This window comes from Fringilla coelebs, assembly GCF_963513975.1.
Source record: "Fringilla coelebs genome assembly, chromosome: 5".
Lineage (NCBI taxonomy): Eukaryota > Metazoa > Chordata > Aves > Passeriformes > Fringillidae > Fringilla > Fringilla coelebs.
In genome coordinates this window covers 821,928-841,821 of record NC_140033.1, presented here as the reverse complement: position 1 = coordinate 841,821, position 19,894 = coordinate 821,928, and the positions used below count along the sequence as shown (strand labels likewise).

Below are 19,894 nucleotides of genomic sequence, written 5' to 3'. Positions count from 1 at the left end.
GGTCCCCTCGGGGACCTGGCCCGGCATCGTCAGCGTCCAGGCCACCCTGGAGAACGGCACGTGGCACATGTGCGCGGGGGCCCTCATCAGCCCCCAGTGGGTGCTGACGGTGGCCCAGTGCTTCTTCAGGTCTGGGTAAGGAGGAGCAGGGACAGGAGTGTCCCCGCAGCAGGATCAGCTGTTGGGGTGCCACGTCCCATGGCCCTGCTCCCTGTCACCCCTCTGTCCACCTCCTGCTCCCCAGGGACATGTCCATTTACAAGGTGGTGATGGGGACCACGGACGTGGCCCAGCCAGGCCCCGAGGCTGCGGTGAGACGCGTCAAGAGGCTCCTGAAGCACCAGAACTACGTGGCCGCCACGGCCTTGAACAACATCGCGCTGCTGGAGCTGGACCAGCCCGTGGAGTGCAGCGACTACATCCAGCTGGGCTGCGTGCCCGACGGCTCCCTGGCGGTGTCCGAGCTGAAAACCTGCTACATCGCGGGCTGGAGGAACGCCCCGGACAGCGGTCAGTGCCCGCCCGGGGCAGGGCCGGGCCGAGCCGCGGGCACACGGCCCCGGGCAGGGACGCGGCGGGCCGGGGGCTCGGCGGGGGCACGGCCCGGGCCCGGCCGGGGGCTCGGCCGCGAGCGCGGGGCCGTGCCCGGGGGCCGCCGCTCAGTGCCCTCTGTGCCCGCAGCCCCCAGCCCACGCCTGGTGCTGCAGGAGGCCAAGGTGCGGCTCATCGACGTCCAGCTGTGCAACAGCAGCCGCTGGTACGGGGGGGCCGTGCACCCCCAGGACCTGTGCGCGGGGTACCCGCGGGGCGGCATCGACACCTGCCAGGTGGGGCTGGGCCCGGGCTGGGACAGGGACCCTGAGCCCCCCTGGGCCCCACGGCACCCCCAGAGCCACCCTGGGCCCCACAGAACCCCCAGAACCAGCACAGGGACCCTGAGCCCCCCTGGGCCCCACGGCACCCCCAGAGCCACCCTGGGCCCCACAGAACCCCCAGAACCAGCACAGGGACCCTGAGCCCCCCTGGGCCCCACAGAACCCCCAGAGCCAGCACAGGGAACCCCCAGAGCCACCCTGGGCCCCACAGAACCCCCAGAACCAGCACAAGGACCCTGAGCCACCCTGGGCCTCACAGAACCCCCAGAGCCACCCTGGGCCCCATGGCACCCCCAGAGCCAGCACAGGGACCCTGAGCCCCCCTGGGCCTCACAGAACCCCCAGAGCCAGCACAGGGACCCTGAGCCCCCCTGGGCCTCACAGAACCCCCAGAACCACCCTGGGCCCCACAGAACCCCCAGAGCCACCCTGGGCCCCACAGAACCCCCAGAGCCAGCACAGGGACCCTGAGCCCCCCTGGGCCCCACAGAACCCCCAGAGCCAGCACAGGGAACCCCCAGAGCCCCCCTGGGCCCCACGGAACCCCCAGAACCAGCACAGGGACCCTGAGCCCCAACACGGGCCCACGGAACCCCCAGAGCCACCCTGGGCCCCACGGAACCCCCAGAGCCAGCCAGGCCCCAACCATGGCCTGCTCCTGTCTGGGCCTGGCCCAGGGCCCTCCCAGCCCTGTGTCCCCACCACTGACGGGTGTCCCCTGCCCATCCCCATGTCCCTGTCCCATCCCATGTCCCAGGGCTGTCCTGCCCTTCCCCAGTTCCCAGATCCCTTTCCTCTGTGCTGCCCTTCCCTTCCCCTTCCACCACTGAATCCCCTCAGGCCCAGCCCAGGCCGGGCCAGCCCTAGTCCCACCCTGTCACTGGTCCCTCACTCTCCCCATCTCCATGTCTTTGTCTCTGTCCCTGTCCAGGGTCTCTTGTCCCCATTCCCATCCCTGTCCCCATCCCGGTCCCCATCCCCTGTCCCTGTCCAGGGGCTCCTGTTCCCATTCCCATCCCTGTCCCCATCCCCATGTCCCTGCCCCTGTCCAGGGGCTCCTGTTCCCATTCCCATGTCCCTGTCCCTGTCCAGGGGCTCATGTTCCCTTTTCCATCCCTGTCCCCATTCCTATGTCCCCATCCCCTGTCCCTGTCCAGGGGTTCCCTTTCCCATCCATGGATCCCCGTCCCATGTCCCAGGGCTGCCACTCCCCATCCGTGCATCCCTGTCCCAGTGTCCCCCTGTCCCCAAATCCCATCCAGTGTCCCCATAACCCCGAGGTGTGGCTGTGACCCTGGAGCAGCCCCTGACCCCTCTCTCCTGTTGCAGGGGGACATCGGGGGTCCCCTGGTCTGCAAGGACCACCTTGGTGACTACTTCTGGCTGGTGGGGCTGGCCAGCTGGGGCAAGGGCTGTGTTGGAGAGAAACGACCCGGAGTGTTCGCCTCCACCCAGCACTTCCGAGGATGGATCCAAGTCCAGATGGGAATGGCCCCAGCAGCAGACCCAAGCCCCATACCCACAGAGCCACCCCTGACCCCAGCCCCCATCCCACTGCTGTCCCCAACCTCGCCCCTGACCCTGACTGTCATCGAGACGACGCCAAAGCCGCACTCGGAGAGCTTCATCACGGTTTCATTCCCGAAATCCATCCTGCTGAAATTCTTCGGGAGTCTGCAGAAGTTCCTGGAGTTCCTGAGGGACAAATTGCGTTGATCAGGAGGGGCAGCAGATCCAGTTCTGGCTGCAGAGGATCTCCAGCAGCCCCTGCCGGGGCCGTGGCTGTGGGGCCAACCCAGCCCCGGCGCCCAGGGCTGCTGTGCCCTGCCCACGCTGACCCCTGCGCCCACCCCGATGGTGAATCATCCACTTTGTGCTTCAATTAGAGTTGTTCCCGTTCCCAGTTAGCCACCGTGTCCAGTTCAGTCTCCTGGGGAAACAAGGATGGGACAATCTGGGGGGAAAGGGCGGGATTGGGTCTGATTTGGGGGAGATGAGGGGGAGCCAGGGAGGGGAGGAGGGAGGGGAGGGGAGGATGGGCCTGGAGGTGGAGAGAAGAAGAAACTTCTCCAGCCCAGGTTCCCAGCAGAGTGTGCCAGTCCCGGGAAGAGTCCTTGACAGGGACAGCAATGGGGACAGCTGGAGCTGCCATCTCGGGGTCCCGTGGGGGTGCTGGAAGGGTCCCTGTCCCTGCTGTCCCCGACCTGCTGCTGCTGCCGCCCAGGGCTGTCCCCTCTGTCACCAGCTCGCGTCTCTGAGGCTGCCGGGACCCATCCCATGCTCCTGCTGTGCCCTCGGTCCCAGTTGGGATCCCTGGATCTGGGACATTCCCCCTGCTCCAGAGGGGTCCCTAAGGTCCCTTCAGCCCAAACCGTGCCCGGGTTCACAGCTCTGTGCTGCCCTTCCCCCACCCTCCCCGCCCTGCCCCGCACATGGAACCAGCCCCTCTGTGACATCACCCCGGCCTGGTGGCACCGTGGGCAGCGCCAGGGCCGTGGGTGTCACCAGAGGTGACAGCTCTGCTCTGGCTCTGCCACCTGCGCTGGCACCGATGGCTTTGCTGGGGCTGCTCGTCCTGCTGGCCCTGGCCGGGCCCGTGGGGGGCACCTGGGACACCTGCAGGTCAGTGGCCCGGGGGGCTTGGGGACACTCGGGGCTTCTGGGCACAGAGGAGCCCCTCGGGGTGCCTGTCCCTGCTGTCCCCGAGCAGGGCAGTGACGGCTTTGTGCTTCCAGAGGCACCTGCGGGCTCCGGCCCTTGGCGTTTGACCACAGCTCTCTGGTTCGTGACTACGACCCCACCGACGATGACTACACAACTTTGTCATCTACTGATGGCACTGCCGTGGATGAGGACAGCCCCGGGGTCCCCTCAGGGACCTGGCCTGGCATCGTCAGCGTCCAGGCCACCTGGGACAACGGCACGTGGCACATGTGCTCGGGGGCCCTCATCCACCCGCAGTGGGTGCTGACGGTGGCTCGCTGCTTCATGAACACCAAGTAAGGAGGAGCAGGGACAGGGGTGTCCCCACAGGAGGGGAAGGGATGTCCCCACAGCAGGGTCAGGGATGTCCCCACAGCAGGGTCAGGGACGTCCCCACAGCACAGGGAGGTGCCCCGAGCAGGAAGGGCATTGGGCTGCCGCAGTTCCCGGCTCTGTTTCATCAGTTCTTCCTCCACCTCCTGCTGCCCAGGGACACCTCTGCATGGAAGGTGCTGATCGGGGCCACTGACCTGAGCCACCCAGGCCCCGAGGCCCAGCTGCGCCACATCAGGAGGGTCCTGAAGCACCAGGACTACAACGACGGCTCGGAGGGCAACAACATCGCGCTGCTGGAGCTGGACCAGCCCGTGGAGTGCAGCGACTACATCCAGCTGGGCTGCGTGCCCGACAGCTCCCTGGCAGTGCCCGAGCTGAAAACCTGCTACGTGGCAGGCTGGAGAGCCATCCCGGAGAACGGTCAGTGCCCACCCGGGGCTGGGGACAAGTTAGGGACCACAGAAATGCAGCCGGGCTGGCCCAGGGCAGAGGCCAAGGCTGCGGGAGCCGAGCCCTCTGTGCTGGGAGCCCTGGGCAGGGACACAGAGGGACAGGAGCACAGCCTGGCCCCAGGCGTGGGGCTCTGCCCAGGGAGGTGCCAGGTGCTCAGTGCCCTCTGTGCCCCCAGCCCCGACCCCGGGCCTGGTGCTGCAGGAGGCCAAGGTGCGGCTCATCGACGTCCAGCTGTGCAACAGCAGCCGCTGGTACGGGGGGGCCGTGCACCCCCAGGACCTGTGCGCGGGGTACCCGCGGGGCGGCATCGACACCTGCCAGGTGGGGCTGGGCCCGGGCTGGGACAGGGACCCTGAGCCCCCCTGGGCCCCACGGCACCCCCAGAGCCCCCCTGGGCCCCACAGAGCCCCCAGAGCCACCCTGGGCCCCACGGCACCCCCAGAGCCAGCACAGGGACCCTGAGCCTCCCTGGGCCCCACGGCACCCCCAGAGCCACCCTGGGCCCCACGGAACCCCCAGAGCCAGCACAGGGAACCCCCAGAGCCCCCCTGGGCCCCACAGAACCCCCAGAACCAGCACACGGACCCTGAGCCCAGCATGGCCCCACACTGTCCTTTATCCCTTGGTGGCCCTTCCCTTTCCCATCCAGGGATCTCTGTCCTGTGTCCCAGGGCTGCCACTCTCCCTCTGTAGGTGTCTGTCCCAGTGTCCCCCTGTCCCCAAGTCCTGGTGCTCTGTCCCCAAATCCCAGTGTCCCCATAACCCCGAGGTGTGGCTCTGGCACAGCCCCTGACCCCTCTCTCCTGTCGCAGGGGGACATCGGCGGTCCCCTGGTCTGCAAGGACAACACCGGTGACTACTTCTGGCTGGTGGGGCTGACCAGCTGGGGCAAGGGCTGTGCTGGCGACAAGCGGCCCGGGGTGTTCACGTCCACCCAGAACTTCCACACCTGGATCCAGGTGCAGATGGGATTGGTCCCGCCGCAAACGGCGGCTCCTCCGCCCGAGCCCGAGCCACCCACCCCCACCATTGAGGAAGAGCTACCAGAAGTGGAACCAGAACCTGAACCAGAACCAGTTCCGATACCGGTACCGATACCAGAACCGGAACCCATACCAGAACCAGAAGAGGAGGAGGAGGAAGAAGAACCGGAACCAACACCACCACCACCTAAGTTCATAACAATTTCCTTCCCCAAAGCCATCCTGCTGAGGTTCTTCACCAACCTGCAGGAGTTCCTGGAGTTCCTGCGGGACAAATTGGACTGAGCAGGAGGGGGAGCGGGTCCAGTTCTGGCTATGGGGGACCACAGCCCTTCCCTGCTGGAGCCACGGCTGTGCCAAAGCCACCCCCGGTGCCCAGATCTGCTCTGTCCTGCTCATTAGCCCCCCTCCAACCACCCTGGTGATGAACTTCAGTTTGTTATTGAAATAGAGTTGTTCCAAATTATCCTCGTTTTCGCTCCAGTTCAGTCTTGGGTGTGCCACAAGGATGGGAAAACCTGGGGCAAAAAGGGTGGGGTTGGCTCCTGGTTTGGGGGGAATAGGGGCAGCCAGGGAGGGAGGGAGGGGAGGATGAGCCTGGTTCTCCACCGCCTCCAGCACCCTCTGAGGAGCTCTTAGGATGGCTGGGACAGGGTGAAAACACCCACCCTGCAGGGTCATCCCTGCTCATGGGCCACCGGGAACTCGAGGGTCCAGCAGAGCAACCTCCAGGGATCCCAGAAATAGCCCATAACTCATGGGGTTCCCTCACCCTGCTGTGGAACTCCTCACCCTGGGGGAGGTACTCGACATTCCTGCCTGGATTGCAGGGGATGACGTCCCAATGTTTGGGGATTTGGGACACAACCACCACCACTGGACACTCCTGCCTGGACTTTAGGGGATGTCATCCCAAAGTCTGGGGATTTGGGACATTACCACCACCACTGGCCACTCCTACCTGGACTTTAGGAGATGTCACCTCAAGGTTTGGGCATTTGGGACACAACCACCACCACTGGACATTCCTGCCTGGACTTTAGAGGATGTCACCTCAAGATTTGGGGATTTGGGACTCTACCACCACCACTGGATGTTCCTGCCTGGACTTTAGGGGATCTCATCCCAAGATTTGGGAGGCAATCACTACCACTGGACATGCCTGCCTGGACTTTAGGGGATGTCATCCCAAGATTTGGGGATTTGGGAGGCAATCACTACCACTGGACATTCCTGCCTGGATTTTAGGGGATGTCATCCCAAGATTTGGGAATTTGGGGCACTACCACCACCACTGGACATCTGGAGGAGGACCAGACCAGCAGGGCCACTTCAACAGCTCTGCCACCACTGCTGGCCCTGACTGTGCCACCCACGGGGTGTCACTTGTGCTCTTTGTGGTTTGAAGCCAATTTTTCTGTATTCCATGCATTTATTGGATTTTTCCCTTCAAATTTCTACCCTGACTCCCAAACCCCCTGCCTGGTGTGTGGGGTTTGTGTGGGGTGAATTCCTCCTGGGGGTTTCACTCCAAACCAGCACAGCCTGGAGGTGGGGAGAGGGAGAAACTGCTCCAGCCCAGGTTCCCAGCAGAGCCTCAGCTGTGCCAGTCCCGGGAAAAGTCCTTGAGAGGGACAGCAATGGGGACAGCTGGAGCTGCCATCCCGGGGTCCCGTGCTGGAAGTGCCACCCTGAGCTGCTGCTGCTGCCCCCCAGGGCTGTCCCCTCTGTCACCAGCTCGTGTCTCTGGGCCCTCATCCCACTGCTCCTGCTGTGCCCTTGGTCCCAGTTGGGATCCCTGGATCTGGGACATTCCCTCTGCTCCAGAGGGGTCCCTAAGGTCCCTTCAGCCCAAACCGTGCCCGGGTTCACAGCTCTGTGCTGCCCTTCCCCCACCCTCCCCACCCTGCCCCGCACATGGAACCGGCCCCTCTGTGACATCACCCCGGCCTGGTGGCACCGTGGGCAGCGCCAGGGCCGTGGGTGTCACCAGAGGTGACAGCTCTGCTCTGGCTCTGCCACCTGCACTGGCACTGATGGCTCTTCTGTGGCTCTTCCTCCTGCTGGCCCTGGCTGGGCCCGTGGGGGGCACCTGGGACACCTGCAGGTCAGTGGCCCGGGGGGCTCGGGGACACTCGGGGCTTCTGGGCACAGAGGAGCCCCTCGGGGTGCCTGTCCCTGCTGTCCCCGAGCAGGGCAGTGATGGCTTTGTGCTTCCAGAGGCACCTGCGGGCTCTGGCCCATGGTTTTGAACGAGAGCTCGGCGATTCCCGAGTACGGATCCTCGCATGCCAAGGACACAACCCTCGATGTCAACCCCGGGTCCTGGCCTGGCATCGCCAGCATCCAGGTCACCCTGGAGAATGGCACGTGGCACATGTGTGCAGGGGCACTCATCGGCCACCGCTGGGTCCTCACGGCCGCCAGCTGCTTCGTTGGGGCCGGGTAAGGGGGACAGGGACAGGGATGGGACCCCAGCAGGGACAGGGGTGGGACCCCAGCAGGGACAGGGAGTGACCCCAGCAGGGACAGGGATGGGACCCCAGCAGGGACAGGGAGTGACCCCAGCAGGGACAGGGGTGGGACCCCAGCAGGGACAGGGGTGGGACCCCAGCAGGGACAGGGGTGGGACCCCAGCAGGGACAGGGATGGGACCCCAGCAGGGACAGGGAGTGACCCCAGCAGGGACAGGGATGTCTCCTAGCAGGGACAGAGATGTGTCCTCAGCAGGGTAAGGCATGTTCCCTTAGCAATGTCAGGGATGTCCCCACATGAGGGCCAGGTGCCCAGGCTGCACCACCATGTGCTGCTCCATTACTGTCTCTGTTCTCTGCTGTGGGAAGCAGAGGGCTGGGAGCTGTTGGGCTGTGCCTGCTCTGCCACTGCTCTGTCACTGCTCCCTGCCTCTGCTCCCTGCCACTGCTCCCTGTCACCGTTCCCTGTCACCCCATGGTGTCCAGGAATATCCTCCAGTGGAAGGTGGTGGTTGGGGCCACAGATCTGGCCGAGCCAGGCCCCACGGCCGAGGTGTTCCAGATCAAGAAGCTCCTGAAGCATCACGCCTACGACCCGGTAACGGCCTTGAACAACATCGCGCTGCTGGAGCTGGACCAGCCCGTGGAGTGCAGCGACTACATCCAGCTGGGCTGCGTGCCCGACGGCTCCCTGGCGGTGTCCGAGCTGAAAACCTGCTACATCGCGGGCTGGAGGAACGCCCCGGACAGCGGTCAGTGCCCGCCCGGGGCAGGGCCGGGCCGAGCCGCGGGCACGCGGCCCCGGGCAGGGACGCGGCGGGCCGGGGGCTCGGCGGGGGCACGGCCCGGGCCCGGCCCGGGGGCTCGGCCGCGAGCGCGGGGCCGTGCCCGGGGGCCGCCGCTCAGTGCCCTCTGTGCCCGCAGCCCCCAGCCCACGCCTGGTGCTGCAGGAGGCCAAGGTGCGGCTCATCGACGTCCAGCTGTGCAACAGCAGCCGCTGGTACGGGGGGGCCGTGCACCCCCAGGACCTGTGCGCGGGGTACCCGCGGGGCGGCATCGACACCTGCCAGGTGGGGCTGGGCCCGGGCTGGGACAGGGACCCTGAGCCCCCTGGGCCCCACGGCACCCCCAGAGCCACCCTGGGCCCCACGGAACCCCCAGAGCCAGCACAGGGAACCCCCAGAGCCCCCCTGGGCCCTACAGAGCCCCCAGAGCCACCCTGGGCCCCACGGAACCCCCAGAGCCACCCTGGGCCCCACAGAACCCCCAGAGCCACCCTGGGCCCCACAGAACCCCCAGAGCCCCCCTGGGCCCCACGGAACCCCCAGAGCCACCCTGGGCCCCACGGCACCCCCAGAGGCCCCCTGGGCCCTACAGAACCCCCAGAACCAGCACAGGGAACCCCCAGAGCCCCCCTGGGCCCCACGGAACCCCCAGAGCCACCCTGGGCCCCACGGAGCCCCCAGAGACCCCCTGGGCCCCACAGAACGCCCAGAGCCCCCCTGGGCCCCACGGAACCCCCAGAGCCACTCTGGGCCTCACAGAACCCCCAGAGCCACCCTGGGCCCCACAGAACCCCCAGAGCCACCTGGGCCCCAACCATGGCCTGCTCCTGTCTGGGCCTGGCCCGGTGCCCTCCCAGCCCCGTGTCCCCACCACTGACCGGTGTCCCCTGCCCATCTCCGTTTCCCTGCCCAGTGTCCTCTTGTCCCCAAGGCTGGCACTGTGCCCACAGAGCCCACCCAGAGCTCCTGGCAGTCCCAGGTGTGGGTATCCCTGAGCTTCCGTTCACTGCCCGTCCCTGCCCACCGTGAGCCAGCCCCATCCTGTTCCCAGTGAGGGTCTGGGGGCTCCAGCAGGGCTGGCCACGTGGGTCGGGCAGGGCTGGCAGAGAGGATCCGACCTTGGCACAGCCCCTGACCCCTCTCTCCTGGCGCAGGGGGACATCGGGGGTCCCCTGGTCTGCAAGGACAACGCTGAGGAGAACTTCTGGCTGGTGGGGCTGGCCAGCTGGGGCAGGGGCTGTACCAGGGCCAGGCGCCCTGGCATCTTCACCTCCACCCAGCACTTCCACTCCTGGATCCGGGCCCACGCCGGCCCCAGCCCCACAGAGCCGGCACCGGCACCGAAGGCCACCCTGAACTCGCCGGAGCCACCAGGGCTGCAGCCACCCGAACCGGTGACACCAAAACCGGTGACAACAAAACCCGTGACAACAAAACCGGTGACAACAAAACCGGTGCCGCCAGAAACCGCGGCACCCGTACTGGTGCCGCCAGAACCGGTGCCTCCAAAACCGGTGCCAACAAGACCGGTGACACCAAAACCGGTGACACCAAAACCGGTGCCATCAGTACTGGTGCCACCGGAACCGGCGCCTCCAAAACCGGTGCCATCAAAACCGGTGCCATCGAAAGCGGTGCCACACGTACTGGTGCCACCAGAACCAAAGCCGGAACCGGAGCCAGAACCGGAAGAAGAACCGGAAGAAGAACCTGAAGAAGAACCAGAGCCAGAACCGGAGCCAGAAGAGGACATGGACATTTCCTTCCCGAAACACACCCTGAAACGATTCCTCAGGAAGCTGCAGGAGGTGCTGGAGCTCCTGAAGCACAGGACAGGGTGAGGCGAGGGGCGGCAGGTCCAGTTCTGGCTGCAGAGGATCTCCAGCAGCCCCAGGCGGGGCCGTGGCGGCGGGGCCCACCCAGCCCCGGTGCCCAGGGCTGCTCTGCCCTGCCCTGAGCCTGCCCCACAGATCCTCCAGTTGATCTAATCCTTGGATTAAAGTTGTGTTGCCCCTGGTGGGGGTTTAGGGATGGCATTCTCCAGTGTAGTGATCCTAAAACCAAACCCGTGCTCCTTCCCCTTCCAAAAAAGGCAAAGATGAGGGGTTAAAAACAATTTACTGCAAGCAGCCATAAGATAAGGAATCAAACAATTATTTCAGCAATATTAATTAGAAAAGGTGTAAGACAAAGCAGTGATTTACATGGAAATCCTGTGACAACACCCTACCACGTATTATCCTGGAAGTAATGCCCTTGTCTGTGGAAGTGAGAGGGGACACACTGCCAGTGTCACTGCCCGGGGCTCCCGGCCATGCCCCACTCCCAGCTACTGCAAAAAATTATTCCCAAAATCACACACCCATCATCCACATCTTCAGCCCAGTTCAGTCTCCTGGGGAGACAAGCATGGGACAATTTGGGGGGAAAGGGAGGGGTTGGGTTTGGTTTGGGGGAGACGAGGGGGAGCCAGGGAAGGGAGGGGAGGAGAGAGAGAGGGAGAAACTGCTCCAGCCCAGGTTCCCAGCAGAGCCTCAGCTGTGCCAGTCCCGGGAAAAGTCCTAGAGAGGGACAGCAATGGGGACAGCTGGAGCTGCCATCCTGGGGTCCTGTGGGGGTGCTGGAAGTGCCACCCTGAGCTGCTGCTTCTGCCACCCAGGGCTGTCCCCTCTGTCACCAGCTCGTGTCTCTGAGGCTGCCAGGACCCATCCCATGCTCCTGCTGTGCCCTTGGTCCCAGTTGGGATCCCTGGATCTGGGACATTCCCTCTGCTCCAGAGGGATCACAGCTCCTAGGAGCTGTCCTGGGTCTGGGGAAGGCACTGGAGCGTCTGGAGAAGGATCCTGGAATGAGTCAGGATCCTGGAACGGGTCTGGATCCTGCCCAAGGCCTCCCCTGGAATGTCCCAGGACCCTGGAACAGGTCAGGACCCTGGAACAGGTCAGGACCCTGGAACAGGTCAGGACCCTGGAACGGGTCAGGATCCTGGAACGGGTCAGGATCCTGGAACAGGTCTGGATCCTGGAACGGGTCTGGATCCTGGAACGGGTCTGGATCCTGGAACAGGTCTGGATCCTGGAACGAGTCTGGATCCTTCCTGCCCAAATCCTCCCCTCCCCTGGGACGTCCCACACGGAGCAGGGGGCCCTGCTCATTTGGGGTCTCCCTGACCCCGTTTCCCCCCAGCACCCCGTGAGTCCAAGGCGTCCCCGAGGGGTTACTGGGTCACTGGGGAGGGGGCCAGAAGGCCTTGGGGTGTCTCAGCTGCGGGGAGCAGCGGCAGCAGGAAGGCTTGGGGCTGCAGCCGGGGTTGCAGCAGGGCTGCAGCGAGGGGTCCCGGCCCTTCCTCATCTGGCTTTCCCCGAAGCGCAGGCGCTGCTCCAGCAGCACCTTCTGCAGGGTGATGTCCTTGAGCGCCTGCAGCGCCTCGGGGCCCGGCTGGCCCTGCAGCAGGTCGTAGTTCTCGGCCGGATCCGCCTCCAGGTCGAAGAGCAGCGGGGGCAGGTGCGGGGTCAGCGGGGTCAGCCCGTGGCACGCCTGGTCCGGGGTGGTGTCGCTGTGGAAGGAACCTGAGCAGCAACCCCCGGCTGAGCTCACCCCCGCTGCCGGAGCTCAGCCCGAACCCCCACACCCCAAACCCGCCCCAAAGGCGAGCGCTGACCTTGGGTGAAGTAGTGCGCCTTGTACTTGCCCAGGCGGACGGCGAAGGGGCCGTGCAGGGGGTCGGGGGCCGGCGGGAAGAAGAACACGGCCCGGCGGGGGCTCTGCGGGCAGCGGCGTCAGCGCGGGGAGCCCGGAGCCCCGGCACCCCCGGAGCACCAGCACCCCGGTATTCCCGGTACCCCGGCACCCCCGGAGCACCGGCACCCCGGTATTCCCGGCACCCCCGGAGCCCCGGTATTCCCGGTACCCCGGCACCCCCGGGGCACCCGAAGCCCCCGGCCCCACTGCGGGGATGGGGCCGGCAGCGGGCACGGAGCCTCCAGCCATGGGTTTGCCCCGGGGCCGGCTGCTCCTGCTCGCCCAGCTTAAGGCATATTATTATATTATATTATATTATATTATATTATATTATATTATATTATATTATATTATATATTATATTATATTCACTAAATACATTATAAAAGATACTTTAAAGAAAATGATAAACAATATTATCAAAATACAATAAAATATATCCTAAAATACATTCTAAAACACATTTTTAAAATATTTAAAAATAGTATTGAAATAGTATTGCATACTATAAAATTACTATAATTGTTAAATTAGAATCAATTATTATTATAATTTTAATAGTTCATAAATTATAATTATAATAATTATAATAAATTATAATAAATATAATTATTATTCTTGATTTAGAATAAATTAATAAAAATTAGCTTTACTGCATGAAAAATCTGGGTTATTATAATAATATAATATAATATAATATAATATAATATAATATAATATAATATAATATAATATAATATAATATAATATAATATAATATAATATATTTTAAAATACATTTTAAAATACATTTTAAAATATAAAATATTACTTAAACAGTAGTAAATATTACAACATTATTATAATTTTAAATAGAGAATCAATAATAATAATAATAATATAATTACAATCAATTATACTTATAATAATTGATTTTAAATGAAGTAATAAAAATCAGCTTTTCTGCATGAAAATCCTGGGTTATATAATAATAATATATTATTATATTATATTATATTATATTATATTATATTATATTATATTATATTATATTATATGTTTTGAATACATTAAAAATTTTCAATTGTCATTAAAATAGTATTAAATCTTATAAAATTATACAATTTTAATTGATAATTATAATTTAATATAATAATTATAATCAATTATAACTATTATAATTTATTTTAAATAAAGTAATAAAAATCAGCTTTTCTGCATGAAAAATCCGAGTTGTTGTTGTTATTATATTATTATTGTTATTGTTATTATTTCCAATTTCAATAAACGGATGTAAATGATCCTAACTCACTCTGCAGAGCCCACCCCGCACGTGGTGACTCACCTTGGTGGCCCCGAGGAGCAGCGGGCTCAGGTCGAAGCCGTCCAGGGCCACCTGGGGCAGGGCGGCGCCAGCCAGGGCTCCCAGCGTGGGCAGGATGTCCAGCGTGCTGGCCAGCTCGTGGGTCACCCCTGCGGGCACAGCGCCACGTGCGGCCCGTCCGACCCGGTCTGGCCTGGTCTGTCCCGGCCTGGCCCGGTCTGACCCAGTCTGACCCGGTTTGACCCAGTCTGGCCCGGTTTGACCCGGTCTGGCCTGGTCTGACCCGGTCTGACCCGGTCTGGCCCGTCTGACCTGGCCTGGCCTGGTCTGACCCGGCCTGGCCTGGTCTGACCCGGTCTGTCCCAGTCTGACCCGGTTTGACCCGGTCTGTCCTGGTCTGACCCAGTCTGTCCTGGTCTGGCCCGGTTTCTCCCAGTCTGACCCAGTCTGGCCCGGTCTGTCCCGGTCTGGCCCGGTCTGTCCCAGTCTGACCCTGTTTGTCCCAGTCTGTCCTGGTCTGGCCCGGTTTCTTCCAGTCTGACCCAGTCTGACCCAGTCTGGCCCGGTCTGGCCCTGTTTGTCCCGGTCTGTCCCAGCCTGTCCTGGTTTCTCCCAGTCTGTCCCGGTTTGTCCCAGTCTGGCCCGGTCTGACCTTGTTTGTCCTAGTTCGTCCCAGCCTGTCCCAGTCAGTCCCGGTCTGTCCCAGTCTGTCCCGGTCTGTCCCGGTCTGTCCCAGTCTGACCCAGTCTGTCCCGGTCTGTCCCGGTCAGTCCCAGTCTGTCCCGGTCCATCCCGGTCAGTCCCGGTCTGTCCTGGTTTCTCCCGGTCCATCCCGGTCAGTCCCGGTCCGTCCCGGCCTGTACCGGTTTCTCCCAGCCTGTCCTGGTTTGTCCCGGTCCATCCCGGTCAGTCCCGGTCCGTCCCGGCCCGGCTCACCTGGCGTGATCCTGCCGGGCCAGTAGGCCAGGGCGGGCTCCCTCATGCCGCCCTCGTAGGTGGTGCCCTTGCCGCAGCGCAGGTGGCCGGCGCTGCCCCCGCGTGCCCTGCGCAGCGTCGAGGGGCTGGGGACAAGGGACAAGGGACAAGGGACAAGGGATAAGGGATAAGGGACAAGGACGCGCTGGCACCGGCGCCACGCCCGGCCGCCCTGCTGGGGACAGGGGGGCCCCGGGCCAGGGGGGCTCTGCCAGCCCGGGGGCGGCCGAGGGCTGTGACACCCCCGAGAGGGGCCCCCCAGCGGGGTCACCCCACACAGGGGCTGGGGGACTCTGGGACACCCCAACCCTGGGGGACTCTGGGACACCCCAACCCCTGGGGGACATTTGGGACACCCCAACCCCTGGGGGACATCTGGGGGTGTCACACTGCCAGCACAAACCTTGGGTGACATTTGGGGGTGTCACACACCTGGCACAAACCCCAAGGGACATTGGGGTTGTCACACTGCTGACCCAACTCTTGGGGGACATTTGGGGGTGTCACACTGATGACCCAACCCCTGGGGGACATCTGGGGGTGTCACACATCTGAGCCAACCTCTGGGGGACATTTGGGGGTGTCACATGCCTGGCACAAACCCCAGGGGACATCTGGGGGTACCACACACCTGGCACAAACCCCAGGGGACATTTGGGGGTGTCACATGCCTGGCACAAAGCCTGGGGGACATTTGGGGGTGTCCCACTGCCAGCACAACCCTTGGGTGACATTTGTGGGGTGTCACCCACCTGGCCCAACCCTTGGGTGACATTTGGGGGCTGTCACCCGCCTAGCCCGAGCCCTGGGTGACATTTGTGGGGTGTCACCTGCCTGGCCCAACCCCAGGGTGACATTTGGGGATGTCACACTGATGACCCAACCCGTGGGTGACATTTGGGGGTGTCCCACTGCCAGCACAACCCTTGGGTGACATTTGGGGGGTGTCACACACCTGACCCGGGGTGACATTTGGGGGCTGTCACCCGCTTGGCCCGAGCCCTGGGTGACATTTGTGGCTGTCACCCGCCTGGCCCGAGCCCTGGGATGTTTCTGTCACACAACACCGAGCTCACAGCCGCGTCCCCCCGTGCAGGAGCCCGCGGTGCCAGCCGTGCCAGCCCCTCACCCGTTGTCCGAGGTGACGAAGAGCAGGGTGTCGTTCTCCAGGCCGTTGTCCTGCAGCGCCTGCAGCAGCTGTCCCACGGAGCCATCGAACTCGGCCAGCGCGTCCCCAAAGGGTCCCCGGCGCGTGGTGCCCGCGAACTCCCGGCTGGCAAACTGCGGGTAGTGCGTGTGCTGCCAGGGGACAGGCACCGCCATCAACGGGGACAGCCGGGGACAGCCGGCCCCCCGCGGGAGGGGACAAAAGCCACCAGCCCGGGGGAGGTTTGTCCCCAAGTCTCGGCGGTGGCACAACGGGAGCTCCGGGGTGGGGAGTTTTCCCTGGGGATGGCGCAGGGAAGAGGGGAAAGCTGCGGGAAGCAGCAGCCCAAAAGCACCATCCCAACAGGATCGGGGACACCAAGCCCAGGTCATCCAGGAGCAGATTTTGGGATGGCAGGAGGGGAGATGCTGCCCTGTTCTCCCCATGGGACTTGGGCTCCCTTCCCTTCCCTTTTCCCTTCCCCTTTTCCCACCCCTTCCCTTTTCCCTTCCCCTTCCCCCTCTCCCCTTCCCTTCCTCTCCCCCTTTTCCCTTTCCTCTTCCCTTTTCCCTTCCCTTCCCCTCTTCCCTCTCCTTCTCTTTTCTCTTCCCCTTTTCCCTTCCCTTCTCCCTTCCCTCCCTCTCTTTTTTCTTTTTTCTTTTCCCTTCCCTTCCCATTTCCCTTCCCCATTTTCCTTTTCCCTTCCCTTCTCCATTTCCCCTTTTCCCTTCCCCTTTTTCCCTTTTCTCTCCCCTTTTCTCTTCCCCTTCCCCTTTTCCCTTCCCTCTTCCCCTTTCCCTTCCCCCTCTTCCTTCTCCTTCTCTTCTCTTCCCCTTTTCCCTTCCCTTCCCTCCTCCATTTCCCTTCCCTCTTTTTCCTTTTCCCTTCCCCGTTTCCCTTCCCTTCTCCATTTCCCCTTTTCCCTTCCCTTTTTTTCCTTCTCCCTTCCCTTTTCTCCCTTCCCTTTTCTCTCCCCTTTTCCCTTCTCCCTTCCCTTTTCTCTCCCCTTTCCCCTTTCCCCTTTCCCCTTCTCCCTCCCCTTTCCTCTTCCCCCTTTCCCCTCCCCTCCCTCCCCGTGCCCCCGCTCCCGGCCGTGCCCGCTGCCCACATGGGACGCGTAGTAGAGCAGGAAGGGCTGGCGCAGCCGGGCGCAGCGGGCGATGAACTCGCGGCAGAAGCGGCGGTAGAGCGGCCCCAGCTCGGGGAAGGACAGCGGCTGCTGCACGATGCTCTGGTTCCAGAGCAGCGGCACGGCCACCACGCCCTGGTCGCACGTCCCGAAGCACTTGGTGTCCGGGGGAAAGCACGTCAGGTTCTGGCAGGGGCCCTGCAACACACGGCGGGGCTGGGGGCGCGGCTCTGCCGCCGTGCTCCGGGTCCCTCCATTTCAGGGGTTTAAATTCTGACATTTTAAATTTTTTCTCTATTTTTTTAAAGTATCTACAAATTCATTTCCCACTCTGAGCTTCCTTTTATGGGATGGTGAGCTCTGTGCACAGAGCAGGGAGACAAAACAATTCCTGCTCCAGCTGGGCACCAAGGACAAATGAGCCAAATCTCAGCCAGGAGCACAAACCCCGTGGGCTGCAGAGAGAAAAACAAGCAGGGTGGGACTGCAGGGGCTGAAGCTGGGATGGGACAATGAACTGCAAGGTGCAAATGGAGCAGAGCTGATCCCAGGGAGAGACCCCGGCAGCGCTCGGGGATTTTGGGGCCGTTTTGGTTCATCTTGGGTGCAGCCCTGGCTGGGCTCTGGTGCTGCCCCAGGTGCATCCATGCAGGAGATCCTTTCCATGAATCCCTGCTTTATTTAATAAATATTAAATGTTATTTAACACTAAATATTAAATTTCCTTAACAATATATAAGTATATATATTATATATAAGTATATGTATTATAATATAAATATTAATAATATAATAGAATATATACTTATATATAAGCGTATTATATATTATATTATCAAATTTACCTATTTAATATTTTATAAGTAAATGTATTCCTTTTATGTATTTTATTTACAATATAATACTCAGTAATACTTAATAATATATAATACATATAATCTATAACATATATAATCTAGATAATAAATTTTATATGCATTATATATGATATAATAGAATATAGAATGCAGAAGATATATTCTAATAATATTTATAATAGTTTAGTTATTTAAATTTTATCTATAATATTTTATTAATTTATTTAAATATCAAATATTTAATATTTATCGAAATTAAATATATACTAAAATAAATTTTAAATATACTAAAAATAAAGAAATAAAATAATTTTTAATATATACTAAAAATAAATTTTAAATTAAAAATTAAATTTATCAGTATTAAATATTAAAAATGCATTTATCCGCCTCTGTTCCAGCTCAGCCCTCCCAAGGCACCCTCCCCAGCGGTCCCAGCCGCCCGGGGGCTTTGCCCAGCGCAGACCCCGGCCCCGCCCGGCCCGGCCCGGCCCGGCCCGGCTCACCTGGTCGTGGGAGTAGGGCACTCCGAGGAAGTGGTCGAAGCCCTGGTGCACGGGCAGGAAGGAGCCGTTCTGCCCGAAGCCCAGGTGCCACTTGCCCACCATGGCGGTGGCGTAGCCCCGGCCCTTGAGCAGCTCGGCCACCGTGAGCTCGGCCAGCGGCAGCCCGCCCCGCGAGCCCGGCTCGAACACGCCCGGGTAGATCCCGGAGCGCACCGGCAGCCGGCCGGTCAGCAGCGCCGCGCTGGAACGGGACACGGACACGGGCAGGGGACAGCCCCGGGACACCGCGGGGACACCGCGGGGACACCGCGGGGGCAGCACCGCCCGTCTGTCCCGGGTACACGGTGGGTTTGTCCCCCCACGTGTCCCGGGACACCGCAGGTTGATCACTACTGCTTTATCCCGGGATGCGGCGGGTTCACCACCACCCGTCCATCCCGGGACACCGCAGATTCACGACCGCCCGTTTATCCCGGGACACGGTGGGTTTATCCCTCTGTCTCTCCCGGGACACGGTGTGTTTATCCCTCTCTCTCCCGGGACACGGCAAGTTTGTTCCCCCGTTTATCCCGGCACACCCCAGCTCCGTCCCCGCCCGTTTATCCCGGGACACCCCAGCTCCGTCCCCGCCCGTTTATCCCGGGACACCCCAGCTCCATGCCCGCCCGTTTATCCCGGGACACCCCAGCTCCGTCCCCGCCCGTTTATCCCGGGACACCCCAGCTCCGTGCCCGCCCGTCCCTGCGGTTCCCGCCGCGGGGGCCGTACCGGGACGGGCTGCAGACGGCGGCGCTGCTGTAGAAGTCGGTGAAGCGCAGCCCGCGGGCCGCCAGCCGGTCCAGGTGCGGCGTGGCGGACGAGGGGTGCCCGTAGCTGCCCAGGTCCCCGAAGCCCAGATCGTCCGCCAGCACCAGCACGAAGTTGGGCCGGGCGGCGGCGGCGCGCACGGGCGGCAGCGGCAGCAGCGGCAGCAGCAGCGGCAGCAGCGGCAGCAGCAGCAGCCAGGGGTGGTGTCGGCCCTGCGGCCCCATGGCGCGGTGTCCCCCGGTGTCCCCCGGTGTCCCGGCGCGGTCCCGGTGCTGTCCCGGGACGTCCCCGTGCGGTCCCGGGGCGGTGCCGGCAGTGCCCCAGCCGGTCACGTGATGCACATGGCGGCCCGGAGGCCGCGGGGCGCGCTGGGAGTTGTAGTTCCGAGGGGCCGTGCCGGGCACGGGATGGGGCAGCTGGGAATGTCCCCAGGGAGGGACATCGCAGAGCACGGGATGGCCTCTGGGCAGCTCGGGAATGTCCCCAGGGAGGGGGCTCCACGCCGCTGTGGTCTCCGCCCAGGGCAGCTCTGCCTCCTGTGCAGGGAAATTCCTCGGATCTGTCCCTGCCCGCTCCTCTGGTGCCACTGCCGGGAGGCCGGGAGCACAGCTTGGGTCCTGCTCCTACAGCAGGAACATGAGATGGGATCCAGCAGCCTCAGAGACACGAGCTGGTGACAGAGGGGACAGCCCTGGGTGGCAGCAGCAGCAGCTCAGGGTGGCACTTCCAGCACCCCCACGGGACCCCAGGATGGCAGCTCCAGCTGTCCCCATTGCTGTCCCTCTCTAGGACTTTTCCCGGGACTGGCACACCTGAGGCT

At 61.6% G+C, this 19,894-nt stretch overlaps 3 protein-coding genes across 4 annotated transcripts; 2 read left to right on the top strand and 1 right to left on the bottom strand.

Moving 5' to 3' along the window:
• Nucleotides 1–2,591, top strand: LOC311154205 (acrosin-like; the record flags this gene model as incomplete). Its single annotated transcript, XM_084206478.1, has 4 exons — nucleotides 1–135; nucleotides 245–510; nucleotides 682–827; nucleotides 2,205–2,591. The coding sequence occupies exons 1-4, from the start codon at nucleotides 68–70 to the stop codon at nucleotides 2,589–2,591; spliced, it is 867 nt and encodes a 288-aa protein (XP_084062604.1). The 5' UTR covers nucleotides 1–67.
• A 5,001-nt stretch (nucleotides 2,592–7,592) lies between these two features.
• Nucleotides 7,593–10,391, top strand: LOC311154204 (acrosin-like; the record flags this gene model as incomplete). The annotated part of the gene is made up of 5 exons (XM_084206477.1): nucleotides 7,593–7,795; nucleotides 8,311–8,576; nucleotides 8,749–8,894; nucleotides 9,764–10,003; nucleotides 10,269–10,391. The coding sequence occupies 5 exons, from the start codon at nucleotides 7,593–7,595 to the stop codon at nucleotides 10,389–10,391; spliced, it is 978 nt and encodes a 325-aa protein (XP_084062603.1).
• Nucleotides 10,392–10,717: 326 nt separating this feature from the next.
• Nucleotides 10,718–19,377, bottom strand: ARSA (arylsulfatase A). Of its 2 annotated transcripts, none has more exons than XM_084206723.1 (8): nucleotides 19,036–19,377; nucleotides 18,268–18,508; nucleotides 16,884–17,102; nucleotides 15,758–15,927; nucleotides 14,590–14,714; nucleotides 13,675–13,802; nucleotides 12,271–12,373; nucleotides 10,718–12,178 (listed from the first exon to the last, which is right to left on the bottom strand). In XM_084206723.1, exons 1-8 carry the CDS (start codon nucleotides 19,296–19,298, stop codon nucleotides 11,835–11,837), a joined length of 1,593 nt encoding a protein of 530 aa, XP_084062849.1. In that variant the 5' UTR covers nucleotides 19,299–19,377; the 3' UTR covers nucleotides 10,718–11,834. The 2 variants fall into 2 exon arrangements, with proteins under 2 accessions (XP_084062849.1, XP_084062850.1); XM_084206724.1 differs by having other exon boundaries at nucleotides 11,991–12,165.
• Nucleotides 19,378–19,894: the final 517 nt, after the last annotated feature.